The sequence below is a fragment of the Perca flavescens genome, chromosome 12 (genome assembly GCF_004354835.1).
Source record: "Perca flavescens isolate YP-PL-M2 chromosome 12, PFLA_1.0, whole genome shotgun sequence".
Classification (NCBI taxonomy): domain Eukaryota; kingdom Metazoa; phylum Chordata; class Actinopteri; order Perciformes; family Percidae; genus Perca; species Perca flavescens.
In genome coordinates, this window is record NC_041342.1 from 31,323,209 (window position 1) to 31,336,644 (window position 13,436).

The window sequence follows — 13,436 nt, forward strand, 5'->3', positions numbered from 1 at the left end:
AGTAGACAGTAGGATAGACTCAAATCAACAGTCAATGTTAGAGGTTTGAAGTAATAGGGTTCAGCCATTGTTCAGTATTAAGGTAGACCTCAGTTCAGGTTGGGGGGAGGAGAGAGGGAGGGGTTGTGCATATGGGCTGATATATCAGAGATATAGGTTTCTTTCTACCAAATTGCCCCCACAATAACATGGATGTACATTCTTTGCAGGTAAAATCATTTCATTTCATTTTGGGTGTTTTATTCAATTTTATAGCATTTGAAAAAAAAATGTTTAAATGGTTTCACAACAGCATCCTGACTAAATTTTGATATAACCAGTCTGTGATTCACTCGACATCCTCTGATCTTAAAGATTACTCAAAATAATTCATAGTTTCTACTTCTTTTTTTTTAAACAACAAAATTAGGTATAATGTCATATACATTAGGTTTATTGACCATGGATGAAATAAAAATAAAAAGCTCTGAAAAAAGTCACAAAAACGTTTACAAAAGGACCGAAGAAAGCGCAAAAAAAAAGCTTTCTACTTTGACAATAATCTATAAAAGTTATTTTCCAGCATAAAGAGGCTGAGTCATTGTGAAAACACCCAGACTTGACCAAATTAATTAACTATTTAACAGTTTTTAAATATAGGAAATAAATCCTCTTTATGGACTCAGTGCACTAAACTAAATGTTGGTTTTAAAAAGTGATCAGCTGTAAAGATGAAGACTGTACTGTGTGGTGTTTCAGGATGTAAACAGCCTCTGATAGACTCTCATATCAGCGTGTTACATTTTCTCCATCAGCGCTGTATTATCCCCTGGAATGAAGACAAGAAGAACTAGACTTTGTTCACGTTTGTTTATTGGTCATCTAGACCTTTAGTTTGGTCCCACATCCCATCAGTAAAGTCAGTCTGTTCAATGATATCAGATTCACTTCATCCACATAATCAGTTTGTTTGAGAATAATCTCAGCTGTGTAAAAGAGAATAAAGAATCATCTCCCTTATTGATTACCATCATTGTAATCATAATAAACAAATACATGTAAATGTGATTATAGATTTCTCTACAAATGTACAAAGTAGTAAGAACAAAGTATCTATGATAAAGGAACCTGCAACCAACGAATCCATCAATACAAATATTCATCAGACATTTAGAGCTCAGAGAAGTTGACATTTTCAGTTCAGGTCAACAAACATCATCATGAGCAGTGGTAGCCTCCCGTGGCTAAACAGACACAGGAAGGAGCTCAAACATTTACAACAACAACTAATGAGAAGATGTCAAAGGACATCCCATAATGTTTGATTGACAGCTGATCTCTCTGCAGTGAAGAAATGCCCCAACAATCAGCTCTCAGCAACAAACATGGAGACAAAACAATTTTTTTTTAAGTCTTAAAACACAGAATTTAACCCTAAAATGATTTCTGTCTATTTCAGTTTACAGTAGAAGTGTTGAAATTAATCAAAGAAATTGATGCATCGAATCGTGGACGAACCGTGGACTAACCCTAAGCATAACCCTAACCATAACCTTAACCATAACCTTAACTTTAACTCTAACCATAACCATAACCAGTGCCTCCCAACGGCACCTTCCAGGCAGCGCTGACTGAAAGGCACCGTTGGGGGCAAAAAACACAGATAAACATGCTGCATTGATAATCGACCGGGCTATAATTGATTATTTCTGTTTATATATTAATGTAGGCCTAACAACATTTCTGTTTACATATTCTGTTATGTTTTGCACATTCAGGAAGGGCTGTAGTTTTATGTATCCAATTTATTTAGTATTAGAGCACTGCAGAATGTTTTGTTTTTGAAGCTTGAAAAGCTATGAATTAAATATCCTACGTGGCTTTAATAGAAAAATGTATTTGATGCATCGTGATATCAAATCAAATTGAATCGCTGACATGATAATCGTAATCGAATCGGGAGATCAATGAAGATTCACACCTCTAGTTTACAGAACTCAGCTGTGTCTCCATAATGATAATAAAGCCGTAGTCCAGCATTGAGAGGCTGAGTGAATGTGGTCTGGACTCTGTGGAGGAGAGTCATGGTGTCAGAGACGCTGTAGAAGGACAGAGTACCTGCCCTGTGATCCAGGTACACTCCTAATCTGGAGGACCAAGGACCTGGGACGGGAGTTTGGACTTTGTTGTGCCAAATTTGATAACTGTTTTTGACGCATCTTAACTCCCAGGATTTTTTGTTTTTTCCAAATTCACCTGAGTCCCCCACTCTGCTGATGTTCTTGTATGCGACTGCTACATGAACCCCTCCTCCTGTCCACTCCACCTCCCAGTAACAACGTCCAGTCAGACTCTCTCTACTCAGGACCTGATAGTTTACAGAGAATCTGTCTGGGTGACTAGAATAACCCTGATTATTATATGTTAATGTTACCTTTCTCTCCACCTCAGATAATAACAGCTGTGTGTGAGCTGTGTTTGGATCCAGTGTGAGTTCACGTGAATATTTTAAGAAGTCAGCTCTGGTCTTGGGCTCTGGTTGTGGCAGTAAAACATCCACTTTAGTCACAGTCAGTGAGATGTTTGTCCATGTGTCTCTCAGGACGTCCTGTAGTTTATCTCTGGTGGCTGACACAGCCGCTGTCACATCCTCAAAGTATCTCAGAGGACGGATAGCGATGCTGGATGTAGATTCACTGAGTGGTGACAGTGAGGAGTAGTTATGTAGAAACTGGGTGTGATCCTCTGTGTCTGAGATCTTCTTCATCTCAGCGTCTTTCCTCTTCAGCTCAGTGATCTCCTGCTCCAGCTTCTCCTGAAGCTCTTTGACTCGACTCACTTCAGTTTCCTGCTGGAATCTGACCTGCTGCTCCACATTAGAGCTTATTTTCTCCAGGAGACAGATCAGCTCAGTGAAGATCTTCTTACTGTCATTCACTGCTTTATCAGCAGAGCGATTGATGGCCTCCACCTCCTGTTGAAGCAGCTTCACATCTTTCTCTCTGTCCTGGATTCTCTGCTGGATGTTTTGTTGACTCACCTCGAGCTCTTTCTGCCTCTCAGTCCTTTCTGCTGCAGCTGAGACTGTGTCGTGGCCTTTATGTTCATCCATTAAGCAGAGAGAACAGATACAGTGCTGATCAGTACGGCAGAATATCTTCATCACCTCATCATGATGAGAGCAGATGTTCTCCTGGAGCTTCTTGGAGGGCTCCACCAGCTTGTGTTTCTTGAATCGAGCCACACCATTATGAAAATGGAGGTGTTGAGCACAGTAAGAGACCAGACACACCAGACAGGACTTGAGGGCTTTCAGTTTTCTCCCAGTGCAGACATCACAGGCCACATCTTCAGCTCCAGCATAGCAGTGATCAGCAGGAGCAGCTTGGAGTCCAGTCTTCTTCAGTTCCTCCACTAAATCTGCTAACATGGTGTTTTTTACCAGTACAGGCCTTGATGTGAAAGTATTTCTACACTGAGGACAGCTGTAGATTTCCTTCTCATCCCAGAACTCTTGAATACAGTTCATACAGTAGCTGTGTCCACAGGGAATAGTCACCGGATCCTTCAGTAGATCCAGACAGATCGAACAAGAGAAAATTTCCTGGTCCAACTGAACTCCTTGCTCCGCCATTTCACCTCTTAAAGACAACGCCTGAGTTTCACTTCCTGAAAATGTAAACTACTTAAAGCTGTGATCTGAACAGTGAGTGTTCCTGCAGTGAATGGGACCTGTCAGCTCCTGCACTTCACCACATGTTGGTTACGCCCATCATCAAGGGAACAAGGAAATATGGAGGGAGGAGTTATCAATCTGTGATTCATTCCAGGTAGAGAAGTCGTTTGACAGACAGTGTTTTCAACAACAGAGCTCATTTCTCATTTAAAACCCTAACCCTTATTAGAATCCAAGTCTTTTTCTCCACAGTTTTTAGAATTAGCTCTTCTTTTTTTCTTTTCTAAAATGCAGTTTGATTAAAGTTCTTTTTCATGATTAGAATGACTTAAACACAGTAGATAAAAAATAGAGATATTAATGGGTTGTAGAAGTAATGATATTCTGGTTTGTGGAAGAGTAGTTGCATAGTTGCATGTATTTCAATAATATAGTGAGAGTAGAGGGAGGCAGGCCAGTACAGCCCGATCCGGTTGGGGAGAGTTCTTGCCCGACCAGTCACCACTCCTTAACCTGCCTCTCTTAGTCATGCTGTTATATCCTCTCTCTTTTCATTTGTTTCCATTTGTGTTCATCCTTGTCCCAGAAATGCTTGTTACTAACCTAGCTCTGGGGAGTTTACGCCCTGGAGTCCATTTGTTTGTTGTCTGCTGTGCCACGCTACACCCCATAACGCCCTGCTGTGCCCGGCTATGAAAATAACTACTACGACTATCATTGTAGTCACTGTTCCATTATTTTTAATGTGACTATTATTGCCACTGTTCATCACACCCCCAACCAGCCCCGTCAGACACCGCCTACCAAGAGTCTGGGTCTGCCGAGGTTTCTTCCTAAAAGGGAGTTTTTCCTGTCGCAAAAGCCACTGCTAATGCTTGCTCTTGGGTGAATTACTGTATTTGTTGGGGCTTTGTAAATGATAGAGTGTGGTCTAGACCTACTCTATCTGTAAAGTGTCTCGAAATAACTCTTGTTATGAATTTATACTAAAAATAAAATTGAATTGAATTGAATGTATTTGGCGGGTGGTTTATGGTTCCTCCCTCAAGAAAATGTGACGTTTTTGCAAAAAAAAAAAAATGCAATTTCACATCATTTTGGACCATTATTATTTCCATATCTGTGTCTAAAATGTTGGAAAAGCTAGAGCAGATGATAAATAAATAGCACTCAAAAAGCTTAATGACAAAACTTGCTACAGAAGAGCTCTGGGGCCCGACTACAATCATTAGATCTAATAAAAGTCATTTAGTTAGCTTTGATGCTAACATTGATTTTACATTCATTCCCTGTCCAAAACGGCTTAAGGCTGATTTATGCTTCTACGTCGAATCAACGGCGTACCCCGGCAGACCCCTCTGCATCGCTGCGAACCCCCTCCCAGCCCTCCGCCGTAACTCAACATGCACCTGAAATGTGAAATGTTTCAAAACAGTATCTCAACTGAACGTTGACATATAGCAGTCTGTGATTACCTTTCCTTTAATATTATTCTAAATAATTCATAATTGCAGCTTTTTTAACTCAAGTATTTGGTATAATTTTCTATAAAAGAGGTTTATTGACCATGAACTCCAAAAATAAGTGTAAATCTAGCAACAAGTTGGTGTTTGTGGTGTTTATACCATTATCATCCGAGACCCGCTTTTTTGTTTCCGTCTCCTCTCCCAATGTCATGCTGTATCTGTTGCGAGAGTTAGGAGAGAGTTGAGATGGCGCCGCATATGGCAACTCTGTGTGTTTGTGCATGTTGCTTTAATGCTTTAATGTGACCTGTACCTACGATACCAACACACATCCCTCGTGTGTGTAAACATACTTGGCAATAAAGCTTTTCTGATTCTAATTCTATACATGGTAGTGAAAAGAAGCATTAAATGTCAAAAAAAGATTTTATGCATGGTCGAATGGAAGACAAGACAAACCGGAAGTTCTTCTGGTCCACCTTGGTGAAGGCTGTCTCTAAGCTCTTCTTCCCGGCCCGAGGAGCGAGGATGGAGGAGGGGTCTCAGATCTCTTGCTAGCAGACTGCTGCACCCTCAGTGCAAGAAGGAGCGCTATCTCAGGTCCTTCATCCAGACTCGTTAATCAATGCAACATCATAATGTAGCACTGCTAGCTGCTTCTGCAATATGAGCCATCACTGGACAATGTTCTGTACTATGCATATTTATTTATGTATTACTCTGTGTCACTTCCAACTGTGCAATATGTTGTTTCTATTCATCGGCACCTTACTCATCTGTATATCTGTGTTTATATACTGTCTGTTTATACAAGGGTTTTTATTGTGTAAATGTTTGTATTATTACTATTATTATAACTAATTCTATTTTTTCTATTTCTTATACTTTTTTCTGTATATTTTTTCTGCAATGTCTACAGTGCTGCTTATAAGTTTATGAACCCATACTTAAGTTGACTAAAAAGAGGAATAAAAAAATCATCTTTTGGAAAATGATCTTAATGCCTTAATTAAAAAAATTAGGAAAAATCCAATCTTTAAGGACACAAATTTTCTTGTGAATGAATAATGTACCTGATAAAGTTCCCTTGGCCTTTGGAATTAAAATAGCTCCACATCCATACCTAGAGATTGGCATGGGGTACTTTTCTACTAAAGAATACAGACAGACAGACAGACAGACAGACAGACAGATAGACACTTTGTTGATCCACACAGGGAAATTCAAGGTCCCAGTAGCTTAAAGACATCACACACAACATACACATACATCATAAACAGGATGATAAAATAACAAATAACAACAAAAAAATCCACATGAATAATATGGACAATAAAAGAAAAGATACTAAATATAAACTCCACATGAACGTACTAAGGAATGTATAAGGATGAGACGCTTGCAGTGCCAGGGCAGGGACTGACCCTGTGGTTCAGTCTGCATGGTAAGGTGCTCTATGAGAGGGTGCGTCAAGGTGGTAGTGCAAATAAGTCCAATAGTGCAAGGATAAAGTCTAGAGACCAGCATTAAATATGGACAATATGAGAGAATAATGTAGACATAGTAATATAAAAACTATATAGCAGTGCAAGGATAACGTTTAAAAAAGACAGCATTAAATATGAGCATTAGAAGGGAATAAAGTAGACAGTAGGATAGACTCAAATCAACAGTCAATGTTAGAGGTTTGAAGTAATAGGGTTCAGCCATTGTTCAGTATTAAGGTAGACCTCAGTTCAGGTTGGGGGGAGGAGAGAGGGAGGGGTTGTGCATATGGGCTCATATATCAGAGATATAGGTTTCTTTCTACCAAATTGCCCCCACAATAACATGGATGTACATTCTTTGCAGGTAAAATCATTTAATTTCATTTTGGGTGTTTTATTCAATTTTATAGCATTTGAAAAAAAAATGTTTAAATGGTTTCACAACAGCATCCTGACTAAATTTTGATATAACCAGTCTGTGATTCACTCGACATCCTCTGATCTTAAAGATTACTCAAAATAATTCATAGTTTCTACTTCTTTTTTTTTTAAACAACAAAATTAGGTATAATGTCATATACATTAGGTTTATTGACCATGGATGAAATAAAAATAAAAAGCTCTGAAAAAAGTCACAAAAACGTTTACAAAAGGACCGAAGAAAGCGCAAAAAGAAAGCTTTCTACTTTGACAATAATCTATAAAAGTTATTTTCCAGCATAAAGAGGCTGAGTCATTGTGAAAACACCCAGACTTGACCAAATTAATTAACTATTTAACAGTTTTTAAATATAGGAAATAAATCCTCTTTATGGACTCAGTGCACTAAACTAAATGTTGGTTTTAAAAAGTGATCAGCTGTAAAGATGAAGACTGTACTGTGTGGTGTTTCAGGATGTAAACAGCCTCTGATAGACTCTCATATCAACGTGTTACATTTTCTCCATCAGCGCTGTATGATCCCCTGGAATGAAGACAAGAAGAACTAGACTTTGTTCACGTTTGTTTATTGGTCATCTAGACCTTTAGTTTGGTCCCACATCCCATCAGTAAAGTCAGTCTGTTCAATGATATCAGATTCACTTCATCCACATAATCAGTTTGTTTGAGAATAATCTCAGCTGTGTAAAAGAGAATAAAGAATCATCTCCCTTATTGATTACCATCATTGTAATCATAATAAACAAATACATGTAAATGTGATTATAGATTTCTCTACAAATGTACAAAGTAGTAAGAACAAAGTATCTATGATAAAGGAACCTGCAACCAACGAATCCATCAATACAAATATTCATCAGACATTTAGAGCTCAGAGAAGTTGACATTTTCAGTTCAGGTCAACAAACATCATCATGAGCAGTGGTAGCCTCCGTGGCTAAACAGACACAGGAAGGAGCTCAAACATTTACAACAACAACTAATGAGAAGATGTCAAAGGACATCCCATAATGTTTGATTGACAGCTGATCTCTCTGCAGTGAAGAAATGCCCCAACAATCAGCTCTCAGCAACAAACATGGAGACAAAACAAGTTTTTTTTAAGTCTTAAAACACAGAATTTAACCCTAAAATGATTTCTGTCTATTTCAGTTTACAGTAGAAGTGTTGAAATTAATCAAAGAAATTGATGCATCGAATCGTGGACGAACCGTGGACTAACCCTAAGCATAACCCTAACCATAACCTTAACCTTAACCATAACCTTAACCATAACCATAACCAGTGCCTCCCAACGGCACCTTCCAGGCAGCGCTGACTGAAAGGCACCGTTGGGGGCAAAAAACACAGATAAACATGCTGCATTGATAATCGACCGGGCTATAATTGATTATTTCTGTTTATATATTAATGTAGGCCTAACAAAATTTCTGTTTACATATTCTGTTATGTTTTGCACATTCAGGAAGTGCTGTAGTTTTATGTATCCAATTTATTTAGTATTAGAGCACTGCAGAATGTTTTGTTTTTGAAGCCTGAAAAGCTATGAATTAAATATCCTACGTGGCTTTAATAGAAAAATGTATTTGACGCATCGTGATATCAAATCGAATTGAATCGCTGACATGATAATCGTAATCGAATCGGGAGATCAGTGAAGATTCACACCTCTAGTTTACAGAACTCAGCTGTGTCTCCATAATGATAATAAAGCCGTAGTCCAGCATTGAGAGGCTGAGTGAATGTGGTCTGGACTCTGTGGAGGAGAGTCATGGTGTCAGAGACGCTGTAGAAGGACAGAGTACCTGCCCTGTGATCCAGGTACACTCCTACTTTGGAGGACCAAGGACCTGGGACGGGAGTTTGGACTTTGTTGTGCCAAATTTGATAACTGTTTTTGACGCATCTTAACTCCCAGGATTTTTTGTTTTTTCCAAATTCACCCGGGTCCCCCACTCTGCTGATGTTCTTGTATGCGACTGCTACATGAACCCCTCCTCCTGTCCACGCCACCTCCCAGTAACAACGTCCGGTCAGACTCTCTCTACTCAGGACCTGATAGTTTACAGAGAATCTGTCTGGGTGACTAGAATAACCCTGATTATTATATGTTAATGTTACCTTTCTCTCCACCTCAGATAATAACAGCTGTGTGTGAGCTGTGTTTGGATCCAGTGTGAGTTCACGTGAATATTTTAAGAAGTCAGCTCTGGTCTTGGGCTCTGGTTGTGACAGTAAAACATCTACTTTAGTCACAGTCAGTGAGATGTTTGTCCATGTGTCTCTCAGGACGTCCTGTAGTATGTCTCTGGTGGCTGACACAGCCGCTGTCACATCCTCAAAGTAGCTCAGAGGACGGAGATTGATGCTGGATGTAGATTCACTGAGTGGTGACAGTGAGGAGTAGTTTTTCAGAAACTGGGTGTGATCCTCTGTGTCTGAGATCTTCTTCATCTCAGCGTCTTTCCTCTTCAGCTCAGTGATCTCCTGCTCCAGCTTCTCCTGAAGCTCTTTGACTCGACTCACTTCAGTTTCCTGCTGGGATCTGACCTTCTGCTCCACATTAGAGCGTCTTTTCTCCATGAGACGGATCAGCTCAGTGAAGATCTTCTTACTGTCCTTCACTGCTTTATCAGCAGAGTGATTGATGGCCTCCACCTCCTGTTGAAGCAGCTTCACATCTTTCTCTCTGTCCTGGATTCTCTGCTGGATGTTTTCTTGACTCACCTCGAGCTCTTTCTGCCTCTCAGTCCTTTCTGCTGCAGCTGAGACTGTGTCGTGGCCTTTATGTTCATCCATTAAGCAGAGAGAACAGATACAGTGCTGATCAGTACGGCAGAATATCTTCATCACCTCATCATGATGAGAGCAGATGTTCTCCTGGAGCTTCTTGGAGGGCTCCACCAGCTCGTGTTTCTTGAATCGAGCCACACCATTATGAAAATGGAGGTGTTGAGCACAGTAAGAGACCAGACACACCAGACAGGACTTGAGGGCTTTCAATTTTCTCCCAGTGCAGACATCACAGGCCACATCTTCAGCTCCAGCATAGCAGTGATCAGCAGGAGCAGCTTGGAGTCCAGTCTTCTTCAGTTCCTCCACTAAATCTGCTAACATGGTGTTTTTTACCAGTACAGGCCTTGATGTGAAAGTATTTCTACACTGAGGACAGCTGTAGATTTCCTTCTCATCCCAGAACTCTTGAATACAGTTCATACAGTAGCTGTGTCCACAGGGAATAGTCACCGGACCCTTCAGTAGATCCAGACAGATCGAACAAGAGAAAATTTCCTGGTCCAACTGAACTCCTTTCTCCGCCATTTCACCTCTTAAAGACAACGCCTGAGTTTCACTTCCTGAAAATGTAAACTACTTAAAGCTGTGATCTGAACAGTGAGTGTTCCTGCAGTGAATGGGACCTGTCAGCTCCTGCACTTCACCACATGTTGGTTACGCCCATCATCAAGGGAACAAGGAAATATGGAGGGAGGAGTTATCAATCTGTGATTCATTCCAGGTAGAGAAGTGGTTTGACAGACAGTGTTTTCAACAACAGAACTCATTTCTCATTTAAAACCCTGCTCACTTTAGCTTTTAGGAGCTAAACTCTTATTAGAATCCAAGTCTTTTTCTCCAGTTTTTAGAATTAGCTCTTCTTTTTTTTTCTTTTCTAAAATGCAGTTTGATTAAAGTTCTTTTTCATGATCAGAATGACTTAAACACACAGTTGATAAAAAATAGAGATAGTAATCGGTTGTAGAAGTAATGATATTCTGGTTTGTGGAAGAGTAGTTGCATGTATTTCAATAATATAGTGAAAGTAGAGGTAGGCAGGCCAGTACAGCCCGATCCGGTTGGGGAGAGTTCTTGCCCGACCAGTCACCACTCCTTAACCTGCCTCTCTTAGTCATGCTGTTACAATTCTAGACTGACGGGGAAATTCCTTCATTCCTATGACACACTGCTCTCTCATCTCTCTTTTCATTGGTTTCCTTTTGTGTGCATCCTTGTCCCAGAAATGCTTGTTACTAACCTAGCTCTGGGGAGTTTACGCCCTGGAGTCCATTTGTTTGTTGTCTTGAGGTGTATTGTCATCTTATTGTATCTGCATATTCTATATGATTTGTATTTAAGCTTTGGGTAACAAAGAAACACAGATGAACTTTACTCTACTTTCAGAAGACACCTCTCTTGGAAACATCTGTGGTGCATTATCAATGGCCCCTCCAAAATAAGGCCAGTTGGCTTGTAGCCATTGGTCAAAGTATTGTTTCCTCCCCCACAGAGGTGTCAATTCCAGGTCCAGAAAGTAAAAGTCCTGCCATGTGTTTATTCCACCAATGAACTCAGCCAGCTGATTTCACTACTAATTAGTGAAATCAGTGAAATCAGCTGGCTGAGTTCATTGGTGGAATAAACACATGGCAGGACTTTTACTTTCTGGACCTGGAATTGACACCTCTGCATCTATGTTACACACATTATAGAATATATACCATGTTAAAACAAAGAAAGTCAGAGGACCACTGGAGAATTGGGAAAACAGGTCCTCTCCAAGCTCTGCAGGGCTTGTCAAATGATGCTGATTTCTTCGATGTAAATAAACCTTTATAATCAAGAAACAGTGTCGGCGGATTCCTCTCCACACAGCAACGCACCATCACTACCAATTACACCACAGTCCGCTGTGCCACGCTACACCCCGTAACGCCCTGCTGTGCCCTGCTATGACATTAACTACTACGACTACCATTGTAGTCACTGTTCCATTATTTTTAATGTGACTATTATTGCCACTGTTCATCACACCCCCAACTAGCCCGTCGGACACCGCCTACTAAGAGTTTGGGTCTGCCGAGGTTTCTTCCTAAAAAGGAGTTTTTCCTGTCGCAACAGCCACTGCTAATGCTTGCTCTTGGGGGAATTACTGTATTTGTTGGGGCTTTGTAAATGATAGAGTGTGGTCTAGACCTACTCTATCTGTAAAGTGTCTCGAGATAACTCTTGTTATGATTTGATACTATGAATAAAATTGAATTGAATTGAATGTATTTGGCGGGTGGTTTATGGTTCCTCCCTCAAGAAAATGTGACGTTTTTGCAGAAAAAAAAAAAAATGCAATTTCACATCATTTTGGACCATTATTATTTCCATATATTTTTCCAAATGTTGGAAAAGCTAGAGCAGATGATAAATAAATAGCACTGAAAAAGCTTAATGACAAACTTGCTACAGAAGAGTTCTGGGGCCCAACTACAATCATTAGATCTAATTAAAGTCATTTAGTTAGCTTTGATGCTAACATTGATTTTACATTCATTCCCTGTCCAAAACAGCTTAAGGCTGATTTATGCTTCTACGTCGAATCAACGGCGTACCCCGAACCCCCCTCCCAGCCCTCCGCCATAACTCAACGTGCACCTCAAAAAATTTGTAACTTGGCGTTGAGGCGGCGCAGACCGCAATGACTGTGATTGGTCAACTGGTCCTGTGTGTTGATAGTCAGTGTTTCAAGCAGCCTGCTGTGGGGAGTAGCAACATGCTAGTTCACTGACATCAGCTCTGCAAATAAACTCAGACATACAGTACAGGCCAAAAGTTTGGACACACCCTCTCATTCAAATGCGTTTCCTTTTTATTTTCATGACTATTTACATTGTAGATTCTCACTGAAGGCATCAAAACTATGAATGAACACATATGGAATTATGTACTTATCAAAAAAGTGTGAAATAACTGAGAACATGTCTTATATTTTAGATTCTTCAAAGTAGCCACCCTTTGCTTTTTATTAATAAGGGAAATACTAATTAACTAATTAACCCTGACAAAGCACACCTGTGAAGGTAAAACCATTTCAGGTGACTACCTCATGAAGCTCATTGAGAGAACACCAAGGGTTTGCAGAGTTATCAAAAAAAGTAAAGGGTGGCTACTTTGAAGAATCTAAAATATAAGACATGTTTTCAGTTATTTCACACTTTTTTGTTAAGTACATCATTCCATATGTGTTCATTCATAGTTTTGATGCCTTCAGTGAGAATCTACAATGTAAATAGTCATGAAAATAAAGAAACATTGAATGAGAAGGTGTGTCCAAACTTTTGGCCTGTACTGTATTTTGGTTACAATGAAGGGGTTATCCGTCTGTAACGTGTCTATATGTCAGTAACGTTTTGAAATTAGCACTTCGCCAGCAAGCAGTACTTTGTGGGCAGTTGTGCTAAAGTTTGCTTGCTAACATAACATAAACTGGCTGGCAGACACCTCGCAAATAACCTCAGACTTATCGCCCCCTAGCGTTGTGGCGTTGAAACGCACCACGATGCAAAGCAACCCCGACACAGAACTCCGAAAGGATCACGCCGCCGTAGGAGCGTAGCTACG

The 13,436-nt window shown here is 40.0% G+C and overlaps 2 protein-coding genes across 2 annotated transcripts; both read right to left on the reverse strand.

Annotated features, from left to right (window-relative positions):
• Positions 1–1,954: 1,954 nt before the first annotated feature.
• On the reverse strand, positions 1,955–3,613 carry LOC114566026 (tripartite motif-containing protein 16-like). Its single transcript, XM_028594368.1, has one exon. It carries the CDS (start codon positions 3,611–3,613, stop codon positions 1,955–1,957), a length of 1,659 nt encoding a protein of 552 aa, XP_028450169.1.
• A 5,077-nt stretch (positions 3,614–8,690) lies between these two features.
• On the reverse strand, positions 8,691–10,439 carry LOC114565689 (tripartite motif-containing protein 16-like). The gene has a single exon (XM_028593882.1). The coding sequence runs from the start codon at positions 10,368–10,370 to the stop codon at positions 8,712–8,714; it is 1,659 nt and encodes a 552-aa protein (XP_028449683.1). The 5' UTR covers positions 10,371–10,439; the 3' UTR covers positions 8,691–8,711.
• Positions 10,440–13,436: the final 2,997 nt, after the last annotated feature.

Bases quoted from the DNA above. Each gene is read 5' to 3' on its own strand.
- LOC114566026 (XM_028594368.1), bottom strand. From the start codon at position 3,613: ATGGCGGAGCAAGGAGTTCAGTTGGACCAGGAAATTTTCTCTTGTTCG.
- LOC114565689 (XM_028593882.1), bottom strand. From the start codon at position 10,370: ATGGCGGAGAAAGGAGTTCAGTTGGACCAGGAAATTTTCTCTTGTTCG.